Genomic DNA, 12,512 nt, shown 5'->3' with positions numbered 1-12,512 from the left:
CAAATAGGGTACACCTACGTAGCTGGCCTACAGTAGCTACTTCAGATGGCTGAGATTCGCTTTGTCCCACTGTGCCGCCGATGGTCAGTAAGGGAAGGGGCTGCACAGGGATGTAATACCTCAAGTATTTACATGAAGGCGCCACACGCCACTGAAAGTAGCTCTACAACAGGCAGCTTTTCTTTTGTGTCTCGTCAACCGACCCGTCCGTCACCTGACTGCTCTTGAAAAAACAGTTTGTGGATTCATGTATGAAGACCAGATAAGTGGCAAGAACTAGCAAGCAGGAGCTAAAGCTAGTTTACTATCTAGCTATTACTGACCCCAGTAGGTCCAACTGAGAACTTGCTTCTTGGTAACTAATGAATCGACCTTTTTAACCGAGCTGCTGTGCTTCGATGCCATTAAACTTTAGCTAACGTTGCCATTAATTAGTAGCTAGCCAGCTATAGTTAGAATTTGGGAAGAAAATATGTTTTTGTTTTGCCCCCGAACTAGCCAGCGAGTAACGTTAGTGCCGATAATCTCAATTTGTTTTAGCTAGCTACCTAACGTTAGCTACTAGAAAACGTCGTTACGCTTGCAGTTTGGTGACTTTTTCACACAGTCAGCAGGCCTTCAGAGTTGGAGTTAGTCGCCGACACAATAGCTCTTGCTAGCTCGCTACATTGGTTTAGATTCGGTTTCTTACTAGCCCGTTAGCCACACTGCAGCAACCAAGCAAGCTACTGTGCGCTAAGCTAGCTACCCGTAGTCTTGTAGGTTATCGCACAAAGCCCCCACTGCTAGCTAGCTAAAGTTAGTAGCTTGTTAGCTAGTTAGACTGTCAAGCTAGCAACGTTACAGCAGGACTAGCGAGCTAACTGAATCAGAATCATGGCTGTAGTCGAACTAGCAGCTAACCACGTAGCTAGATGTATTAAAAGTGCAGCATGATAGTTAGCTAGCTAGGCTAGCTAATGCACTTCTAGAGAGCTAGCACTAGATAACGTTATCTAGGTGACTAGTATTGTTTTGTCACTCTACTTAGTAAGGCAGTAGCTAGCTTTCTAGTCAAACTAACAATAGTAATCGGATGAGCGATATTATATTATATTGATTTGTGTAGGTAGTAATCTTGCTTAAACAGGGCTAGAATGTAAATATTGACACACAATGCATCGTTTTAGGCGGTGGACCCTGCAGTGCACGTGGGAGGTGTTGCTGAGTGGGAACGCGCCGTTTGCTGTGTAACATTTCTCTGTGTGCGTGTTCAGCTGTGTAACATTGTCCCACTGTGGACCTGTGTGTGCAACATTGTCCGATTGTGAATCTGTGTGCGTGTGTGTTCTCAACCAGCTGCTGTAACATTGCCTACTGTCACAGTAACTGGACTGTGCGTGTTTGCAATGTGTACTGTCACAGTAACAGTGGTGAACATTGTCCTTATGTGGACCTCTGTGTGTGTGTTCCAGCTGCTGTGTTACTGTGGACCTCTGTGTGTGTCCTCCAGAGCTGCTGTGTAACATTTCTCTGTGTGGTCAGTCTTACAGCTGCTGTAACATTGTCCTGTGGACCTCTGTGTGCGTGTTCCAGCAGGGCAAAAGAACGGAGATGGCTCTCGTGGACAAGCACAAAGTGAAGAGACAGAGGCTGGATCGCATCTGTGAAGGTCAGTAAGTGGGACAGTAAAATACCACATTTCATAAAGTACAACAGTAAATCAATTTAGTGTAATGTAATGTACACATTGCAATGCTAAGTTAGATTACTAAGTTACCTGTTATGTAACTAGCTACTCCATACCTACACCCTCCTTACTCTACTACCATCTTATCTATCCATATTCATGTTCTCAGAAGGGCTTGGATGATATCTGCATGAATAGACCAACTGATAGCCAGACATGGTGCTTGCTTGCTCATTGTTTATTAGCCAACATGGAGAGTAAGCAAAGTTATGAATCCACCCTTCCACCAGTCTGCTAATGTTACTACTCCGGGTATGCCCGTCTCTAGCTCCCAAACACATGATCCGCTGGGTTGGCAGTCGTTTCTGCTGTTGTTGCTGGGCTAGCCAGCTGCAACCGGTGTAGAACTTGGTGGCACTAGCAACCTTTGCTGAAGCTGACATGATATCAGGCATCAGAAGACCCCCACACCCGAGTTCACCTCCCCCCTGCACATAAGAGGTGTTGTAAGTCCCTCTGTAATTTGTGACCTAAAGCCTCGTAGATAGTTTCTAGTTTAATTGAGTTGGTTAAGTGAATTAGAATTAGAATTAGTTTCGAATTAGAATACAATTATTTTCTGTTCTCAGGATTTATTTATGATAGAAATCACTATAGTGCTATTGGTGATGGTATGATTGTTTTCACAAGGGAGAGTCCCATGTTATTGCAGCTCACCGAAGTCTCTGTGTCTCGCGGTTTGTCTCTTTAAAAAAAAACAACAACATGGAAACCACCTCCTCTGCACGGCGCACACACACTACCCAGCCCGCTGTTATCCTGCTTAATAAGCTTAGATCTCATTGGCCGAGGCCTGATCTTGGCTGTGTCTGATTGGAGCAGCAAACGGGCAGAGGGAGGGGAGTGTGGGTCTGCTGGGGTTGTTCCAAGAGAGAGCATTCTGCCAGCAGCTGGAAGAGCCGTAGAAGAGGAAGAAAGGCTGGTCAGCTTCAGCATGCAAGGTTAGCAAGACATATGTGTTTCTCTCTGGCTTCTTATGGAGGTAGAGATGGGGGGGGGGGGGGGGGGGAAGAATTTCTGATGTTGTACTGCGTGACCTAGAGGGGGTTCTCCATCCTTCAGCATCTTTGTCCTTGAAGGCGCTGATCCTAATGTGTGTGCGTGTGCGAGAGTGAGTGTTGCTCTGCAGCGTGTGGCGGGGGGCAGGGTGGGGTACTGCAGCAGTATCGTCCACCCCCCCTCCTCCCTCCGTCCCCTCCTCCCTCCGTCCCCTCCTCCTCCTCCTCTTCTACGGTACACCCTCAGCGAGGCAGGCAGACGATGAGAATGAATGAGCACTGAATGAATGGTATTGTGTGTGTGTTTGGCCCTGCTGCCACTCAGACCTGGATTTACACACACACACACACACTGCCAGCCAGGCGTCTTTTACCATTATGGTGTCTGTGTTGCCAGATTTATTCCTCTTTCCTGTAGTTTGTTCGCTGTAGATTAATTTATAATTACCCGTCACGTCCCTCGCTTTGTTGCGATGAGAAAAGGGCCATTAAAGCAGGTTTGAGGGGTGCTCTTCATATGATCTGGTAGTGTGATTGTGAGTGTGTAAATTTGACCTGGCTCTTTCCTCTAAATCAGATCTGTCATAGAGGTGCCAAGTAGTGTCGTACTACCAGTCTATGTCTACATAAGGGTGTCAGCGTTTGAAATTGATCTTCAGCGGGAACCCTGGTCTTTTTGTTGCATCTTAGAAGTCAACGAGTCAGTGATAAATCTGCTGGCCAATGTGATCTACCACTACTAAGGAGGGGAGATTCAATGTTTCTGTGTGTGTGTGCACGCGTGCATTGTTACAGAAGGGAAGGGGTCTCACTCCAGACAAAGAGAAATTTAGGTCATGACTCATGACTACTCAAAACAAGCCTGTGCCCCTGACCTCACTCCCCACCCCCACTCATCTGCTGGAGGAGTCCCCAATGTGTGTGTGTGTGTGTTTGAGCGGTAGGGTTGCAAATTTCAAGGAATTTCATTAATCGATAACTGTTAACCTTTACAAGCAATAGTCGAATAATTGATAAGAACGTCCCACGCTGGACTGCGCTTTGCTCGCTTCATTTTTGTGTCTTCTTCCACTGTGTTGTTGAAATTTCCCGGCATCCCAATTAGTCTGCACTACATGGTGTGGTGCCCTCATGTGCAGTCAGAACCTAAATCATGATTACATTTCACGCAACTCCCGTTGATAATGTTTGTTAAAAAATAATAATTCTGTTCCATTAACAAGCAGTTAATTGAGTAACCAAATCTTATTCGAGTAAATTCTTATCGGCAATTAATCGATAGTCGATTAACTGTTAACATCCCTAGTGACCCCTTGTTCATATTTGTGATCAAGGCAGCCTGGAATCCAATATCTACTTCCTCATGGCGGCTGGAGATGACTCAGGAAGTTAGGTTTGCTATGACGCTAGGTCAGGGAGACTACCGGAGCCTTAGATGAGAATCTTGACATTGGGAGAGGGGAGGATCTTCTATGAGACTGAACTACTATGGATCTCATGTGAACATTGACTGTAGTCTTTAGGCCAGTTTCCCAGACACAGATTACAGAATGTTAAGTCTAGGACTAGCTTAATCTGCTTCCAGGGGACTGGGCCTTTAATAGTCTGCCCCTGTTAATCCCTGTATCTAGTTATTTACTGATTGCCTCTATGTATCTGAGCTGATGGCGACTTTGTCCGAGGGTTTACCTGGTTGCTGTTTATTTGATTGTTGTTGTCGTTGTTTACCTTGTGATGCAGGCATCCGCCCCCCTATCCTGAATGGGCCCATGCACCCCCGGCCCCTGGTGGCCCTGCTGGACGGCCGGGATTGCACTGTGGAGATGCCCGTGCTCAAGGACGTGGCTACAGTCGCCTTCTGTGACGCCCAGTCCACCCAGGAGATCCACGAGAAGGTACTTGGACACACATTCCATTAGTCATTTAGCAGACACTTTTATCCAAAGCGACTTATATGCAACAATAGTTGTAGGTAGTGTACTACTACTCGCCAGAACTCATAAGTGCATCTCCTTTATGAACAAGTGACTAAGAGCATAATCTAGGGTTAAAGCCAAAGTGCATGAGACACGCACACACTCTCCTGATGTCCGGTGTACGTGAGTAGGTGCTGAACGAGGCAGTGGGCGCTCTGATGTACCACACCATCACGCTGTCCCGCGACGACCTGGACAAGTTCAAAAGCCTCCGCATCATCGTCAGGATCGGAAGTGGCTTCGACAACGTGGACATCAAGGCTGCTGCAGAGCTGGGTCAGTACGAGGACCAGATCCCTGGGACCCGCTCCGCGTCACTCTCCCCAGCCCTTCCTAGACTCTGTACACTCAGTACTGCTTTCCCATCAAGTCAGTCATCCCCATCAGATCATGCCTCCTTGTGCTTCTGACATTCCCTCCCCTCCATGTAAAATAATGGTGAAAATAACTAAGTAACTAACCAGCCAACCACCACAGAGTGTAGGAGATTAAACTAGATGCATGTGTTTTAACCCCAAACACTTAATGACTTGCATGGTTAGATCATGCCCAAGTGATCACAACTTTAATAGAAAAGCTTGAGCTGAAATGTTCAATATGCAAGCGCATGACCACCAAGGGTGCATACACTATCCTCCCCCCCCCCTCCAGGCATCGCGGTGTGTAACGTGCCGGCCACGTCTGTGGAGGAGACGGCCGACACCTCCCTGTGTCTGATCCTCAACCTGTACCGGCGGGTCACCTGGATGCACCAGGCGCTACGTGAGGGCACGCGTGCCTCCAGCGTGGAGCAGATCAGGGAGGTGGCCGGGGGCGCTGCCCGCATCAGAGGAGAGACACTTGGCCTCATCGGCCTGGGTGAGGAGGGGGGCGGAGGCTTGGCCTGGGTGTGGAGGGATAAGTGTTAGGGATGGGTTGGAGGGTTGTGCTTAGGGATTGTTGTGTAGATATTATATAAGTTCAGATAATTGGGGACAATGTAATTAGCTATCATAGTTCATCACATCTTGTTGTTAATGGAGAGAGTGTGTGTTTGTGTGTGTGTTGTAGGTCGTGTGGGCCAGGCGGTAGCCCTGCGAGCTAAAGCCTTTGGCTTCAATGTGATCTTCTACGACCCGTATCTCCCTGATGGCGTGGAGCGCTCGTTGGGCCTGCAGCGCATGGCCACCCTGCAGGACCTGCTCATCCACTCTGACTGCGTCTCCCTGCACTGCAGCCTCAACGAACACAACCACCACCTCATCAACGACTTCACCATCAAACAGGTACACACACACACACACAACCACCACCTCATCAACGACTTCACCATCAAACAGGTACACACACACACACACACAACCACCACCTCATCAACGACTTCACCATCAAACAGGTACACACACACACAACCACCACCTCATCAACGACTTCACCATCAAACAGGTACACACACACAACCACCACCTCATCAACAACTTCACCATCAAACAGGTACACACACACACACACAACCACCACCTCATCAACGACTTCACCATCAAACATGTACACACACACACAACCACCACCTCATCAACGACTTCACCATCAAACAGGTACACACACACACACACACAACCACCACCTCATCAACGACTTCACCATCAAACAGGTACAAACACACACAACCACCACCTCATCAACGACTTCACCATCAAACAGGTACACACACACACACAACCACCACCTCATCAACGACTTCACCATCAAACAGGTACACACACACACACACAACCACCTCATCGACGTCACCATCAAACAGGTGTACACACACACAACCACCACCACCTCATCGACGTCACCATCAAACAAGTGTACACACACACACAACCACCACCACCTCATCGACGACGACTTCACCATCAAACAGGTACACATAGACACACAACCCTCTTCTCAACAACTTCACTGTCAAGTAGTTACACAGATACACACAGAAACACACAATCACCTCCTGAACGACTTCACTCTTACAAATTGAATCACAAGTCTATAAGATTTGTGACTGTATTAGACTGTTAATGTTTCTAGATCTATAAAATATTCACAGTGGCCAGCGCATATCATGTAGGATGGTGTAGAGGTGGTAAAGACGGCACTGTGGTAGCGGTGGTTGTTGATATGGAGTTGTCATTCCATTTGCCGTGTCGTAGATGCGTCAGGGGGCGTTCCTGGTGAACACGGCCAGAGGGGGTCTGGTGGATGAGAAGGCCCTGGCCCAGGCCCTGAAAGAGGGGCGGATACGAGGAGCAGGACTGGATGTGCACGAGACAGAACCCTTCAGGTTGGTACTCAACACACACACACACACATGCTCACACACACCTCCCTACAAGCCCTGCCACATCTACACTTCTTTAAGCCAGGCAAATGAAAAACTTTGCCTAGATTTTATCACACAAAAACATATTTTTTCATCATCTTCATAGCATTTTGGCCTACAGATTCCCAAGGACTCTCTCTCCTTCCCCAGTTTCTCTCAGGGCCCTCTCAAGGATGCCCCCAACCTGATCTGCAACCCCCACACCTCCTGGTACAGCGAGCAGGCTTCCCTGGAGGCACGGGAGGAGGCTGCCAGAGAGGTTCGCCGAGCCATCACAGGTACAGTTTGATGCTTATGTGCACTATTCATCAATTATGCTACTGAGCCAATAGCATTCATCTGCTGCCGAGATTCTCTTTTAAAGCCACAGTGTTGTTTTGGATAGGCCCACAGCCACCCACTTGAGTGACTACTGAAATCAATCAATTGAAAGTTATAATATGGTCCTCTAGTTCTGGTTTTCAATAATGTGACAAAATGATTGAGTACTTCCTAACAGTTTTCTAAATATTAGTAAATTGACTTCTCTGTGTGTCAAAAAGTCATCAAAACTTACCGTCTGACAGCTGCTTTACAAACACATTCTCCCTGGGCGGGGGGCAGGGGGCAACAGGATACACATACTTTTCTGCTCCACATATCAGTCTGGTCACGCTGTCATTCAGACAAATTTCCACCCGGCAGATATTTCAGGCCAATCACAACCATTTATCTAATATGGGCCGGGTTTGATACAATGACTGTACCCACTTGATACGATGACTAACACACGTTTTGTTGCTTCCAGAGGCATTTTGATCTATGCCCGTTGATAACGGCCCTTGGAAATTGAAAATAAACTGCCCTTTGCATTTTTGTTAATTGAATTGTGCTACACACAACTCCGGATATAATGCCGTACCCACACACCTCTGTGGAGACAGCAATTAGACCATAAACTCATTAGGTCAGTGTGTGTGTGTGCGTAGATGAACTCAAAACGGACCAAATATCAATATTAATCAGTTAGCAAGTCACTCACCTAGTGCAAAGGCGAGGACCTTAATATAAACCCTTCTAAACTGTTGCCATGTGATCTAGTAGTAGATGTGGCAGAGGGAGATGATTGGCTACTGTGTCTCCCCAGGGCGTATCCCAGACAGTCTGAAGAACTGTGTCAACAAGGAGTACCTGATGGCCACACCCCAGTGGCCCAGCCTGGATGCAGGAGCCGTCCACTCTGAACTCAACGGAGCCTCTGCTTACAGGTACTACTAGCCTAGGCAGGAACACAAGCATAGAGAGATACTAGGTCAAACACACTCAACCTCGCTTGTCACTCAGCCTTCCTCCTCTCGCCCCAGGTTTCCTGCTGGGCTGGTTGGAGTGACTGCCGGAGGCCTCGGGGCCGCTGGAGCGGCGGTAGAAGGCATCGTAGCAGGCACCCTGCCCATGGCACATGGCATCGCCCCTGTCTCCAGACCCCCACACACCCCTTCACCGGGTCAGCCCTCGAAAGCAGAAACAGACAGAGACATGCCAACGGACCAGTAACACCCCACACACTCACATACCTTGCTCCCCGTCCTATGTAGGAACTTGGCCCCCTCAGCTCCCCATTCGTCCACAACATTCCGTCATCCCTCCTCAGTGAAGCAGATACTCTGGTTTGGCCCAGCTGTCCTGTCCCACTGAACAGAATCTTTCAGGAGAGAACAGTCTGACTCCTATCCCTCCATCCTCATCTCTCTCACCATGGAAGCAATAAGTGGATTACTCAAGGATTTTTCTCCAGTTTGCTTTTTAACCCTATTTGTGTCTCTGACTATCCTGTGGCTCAGTGTTTTTGTACATTTAGACGTTCTTTATGGGAGACCTGTTTGTGTTTTGCTTTCTTTTGTTTTCTCATTTGCTGTTTCAAATGTTAAGAAGTAAGGCAAGGGTCTGTTCTGGGATTGGAGATAGGAATTTCATTTCCCACAACTATTTGTTCACAAACCTTACAATGGATTTTATAATGTTGGGCTCAATACATTTATAGTATCAAAATAAAGGTGTGGCTCTTGGTTGTTGAGCTTTTGGGGGAGGGGTGCATCTTTGAGCTACTTTGAAATACAATATTTCTACAAAATCTATTTACATAGCTGTTTGTCCCACAGGCTCTAGGTTGCAATCCTTCAGTACATTTGCAGCCAGTAGCCTGCTCGTGCGAGCCTGCCTGCCTGTCAGGTGCACATTTCAAATCGTATGCTCTCGAGCGGCTTGTAACCTCACACCAACTGACTTTTCAGAAACCGTTAGCCAATTTAAGATTTAAGACATTTGCATCTCAGTCAGTTGGTTAATTTACGTTAGCTGTCATTTCTCTCCTCTGAAAATGGCCAAATCCAGTTCATAAATGGCTGCATACGACTTATGAAAATGTCTTGAAAGTTAGAATCAGGTATGTTTTCCGAGTTCAAGTTAGTTACAAAACGAAACCCCATAGTAGCTAGCAGTAGCAACACAACGTCAGCTTTTGCTAGCTATCTGCTCGCCAAAAAACTGAAGCGCAAGCTAGCTCACGTTCGTTGCACTTAGCTAGCACAGCTAATGATAAGGTCAGCCTAACCATTCTTCCAGGCTAGAATTATGCAAAGTTAACACGTTTCTCTTGGCAGATTAAGTACAGCATTAAATTCTGGAAAATGGGATTTGAGGACATTTACAACATCAAGGAGGATGAATGTCACCACCGCCTCTACGAAGAGCGATGTGTCCGTTATTTCACCACAGCAGAACAGTGTACGGATATGGAACCTCTTCGTCGCCATAACATCACTGGTGGCTGTGACAGTGTCCTTGTTTGAGGTAATTTATCTTAGCCATCTGATTAAGCATTCAAATCAATGATGGTTAGCAAATTTGGAGCAGGCTCTGCATTAATAAGCTCAAGGGCCAGCTCCTCTGCAGTATGAACTCGCCTCGGATGTCACCGGCGCACCCCCTGACTAGTTCTATGAAACCATGGAAGTTATTCTATACAAATATATTCTATCACTTTGCTAGCTAGCCTACTTAACTTCAACTTGCTGGGAAGTTCTCTTCGTGCCAGTAGGGTTGGAACTATGTAATTCAAATAGGCCAAACTGGTCATTCAAATGTCTGATTAAAGATTAAACACAGTACACCAACTGACTAGAAATAATATTTTGTAAAAGGCTCAATTATTAATTATATATTTTAGATTTCAATGCAGTATAGCTACACTTGCCCAGAACACCTCGATTATCTGCATACATCTTGGGATAAATGATGTTGAACACCACAGTGTTTCGGGGGTCATTGATATACACTTACACATTTAATTACTTGCTATTTTTGCCAGGCTTCCTCCCTGGCTTTTGCAGCTGTAGCAGTATTCCATTTGTTATCCCATTAATTAGCGGCTTTAAAAAGAGAATCTTGGCAGCAAGGCTATTGGCTCAGTAGCTGAACAGTCCACATAAGCATCAAACCCTGTTCAGCAGCACTGAATTTCATATTTTTTGCAATTCTCATTACATCCGGACTGCAATCAATAAATAAAGTGCTCTGACACACTAAAATGAAATACATCTATGGAAGTTGCAGGACTGTAATAAATGCATCCAATCATTTTGAGTTGCCAACTTGATATGATTGGATGGCTTACCTGCCTAGCGAGTGTCATTTGCTTTCCCCCAGTTTGGAGGGAGGCCTGAAAAGGGGTGGGGATTTTGTCAGTCAAAAACTTACATTTCTGTAAGTCTTAACAGGAAATCACAAACCTCTGCATCTTTAAGCGTCCCTTTGAATCTAAACGGGAATGCACACCTATCCTTGATGAGCCAAATCTTTTTTTAAATATTTTATCCTGGCTTTGTTAAGCGACATACAAATAACGGGCCCCAGTTTGGTGGTTGAGTTATATTGTTTTATTTATGTTTCAGTTCTTCAACTCCACCATCCCTGTGGTTGTTGGAAAACGGTACTGCCTCGATGTGATCTTCCTGTTAAACATATCACGCTTTTACATTGGATATGAAAGCAATGGTGTGGTCATTACTGATTCAATGTCGGTGCGAAAGAAATATCTCCGAACTTGGTTCATCATGGACCTGTTGGCTGTTCTTCCCCTGGAGATCCTGAGATTTGCCTTCCCTGAACTGCATTTTATGCATTTCAATGGATGTCTGAAAGTCCTCAGAGTGTTTAACATAATATGTAAGTTTTCTGTCCTTATTTATCTTAGACCTATTTAGTTTTGGAATAGTTCAAAGATGCGTCAACACATTAGAAACTGCATACTATTTAATATAATCCAATCCATTGGTTTGTTTTTATTTCATTGTTCCAAATTCAGCGTCCTTTGACAAATAACCTGACACCAACAAGATCCATGTTGCCATCCTGAATTCCTTCTCTATAGTGGTAATCTGTGTTCAGGCCTCTGCATGCATCTGGTGAGTTGAAGTAGAGTCATTTAGAAACACAACATAACTAAATAACATGATTGTTGTTTCTTTTTGAGCTGGCCTGTTTGGTTTTTCTTTGTGTAGGTACAATCAAGCATGTATGGCTACTTATGATTCCTTTGCAAGATATTGCCCAAAAGAGGAGAACTGGTTACAACTGTTACCAGAGTGTATGTTCAGTTATTCACTGTAAATGACTCCATAAAGCAAAGCAATAACATTGACAATTTTGAAAATGTTTCTAAGTTCTTCTGAAGTGCAGTATGATTGTTATTATGTGAATCTGTGGCACTGAATGTGTTTCCCTCATTAGTTTCCACAAATCTGACCAGAACCACAGATTTGGAATTATATGCTACTTCATTATACTGGTCTGCAATAACACTGAGTACTGTCGGGTAAGAGAATAGTTGTCCAACTGGATATTTCTTCCTGGCACATTACAGTATAGAGCCTCTAAACAAGAGGAGAAGGAATATATATCTTTGATTTCTTTAGCTATGGGGACATCCATGCCAAGAAAGTCAGTGAGGTCACCATCGCTTCTCTGGTCATGGTGGTTGGTCTTCTAGCCTTCTTTGGAGTCATCATGACTGGAATGAGCTCCATCATAAGCAATCTGGATGCTAGAAGAGGAAGGTTCTACCATCGCATGGAGTCTATTCGTCTCCACATGGTATAAGCACTCACAAAAATGTATTGGAGAATTCATTTGTGTATTAATGTCAAATTCATTTGTGTTAAAATGTCATGTTTTTCTAGAAACAAATGGGATTACCAGAGGAAGATCAAACATGGGTGCAGAAGTACTACTACTATCTATGGACACATCGGAAAGGCAGTATAATTGCAGGCCTATTGGATGACCTTCCATTCGCTCTGCACTCTGAAATATCCTCTGCCTCTTACAGACCATTGATGAAAAAGGTGAGATGAATACAATTATCTTGTTTTATTCATGACCAACACACTGAGTATGTACCTACCAGTGAGAAAAGCTCTGTTGTTATG

The 12,512-nt window shown here is 45.5% G+C and overlaps 1 protein-coding gene across 4 annotated transcripts; it reads left to right on the top strand.

Moving 5' to 3' along the window:
* The first annotated feature begins 196 nt into the window (after positions 1-196).
* LOC311318193 (C-terminal-binding protein 2-like) lies at positions 197-10,628 on the top strand. 4 transcript variants are annotated; one of them, XM_084449445.1, is made up of 11 exons: positions 394-510; positions 1,170-1,244; positions 1,576-1,651; positions 4,468-4,622; positions 4,835-4,979; positions 5,355-5,561; positions 5,754-5,968; positions 6,878-7,008; positions 7,198-7,325; positions 8,174-8,294; positions 8,391-10,628. In XM_084449445.1, exons 3-11 carry the CDS (start codon positions 1,594-1,596, stop codon positions 8,578-8,580), a joined length of 1,350 nt encoding a protein of 449 aa, XP_084305571.1. In that variant the 5' UTR covers positions 394-510; positions 1,170-1,244; positions 1,576-1,593; the 3' UTR covers positions 8,581-10,628. The 4 variants fall into 4 exon arrangements, with proteins under 4 accessions (XP_084305573.1, XP_084305571.1, XP_084305574.1 ...); XM_084449448.1 differs by having other exon boundaries at positions 8,371-8,542; XM_084449447.1 differs by lacking the exons at positions 394-510; positions 1,170-1,244 and adding an exon at positions 197-355.
* The last annotated feature ends 1,884 nt before the right edge of the window (positions 10,629-12,512 follow it).

The sequence above is a fragment of the Borostomias antarcticus genome, assembly GCF_949987555.1.
Source record: "Borostomias antarcticus genome assembly, chromosome: 15".
NCBI classification, from domain to species: domain Eukaryota; kingdom Metazoa; phylum Chordata; class Actinopteri; order Stomiiformes; family Stomiidae; genus Borostomias; species Borostomias antarcticus.
The sequence above is the reverse complement of the archived record's forward strand: the minus strand, read 5'-3'. Positions and strand labels throughout refer to the sequence as shown.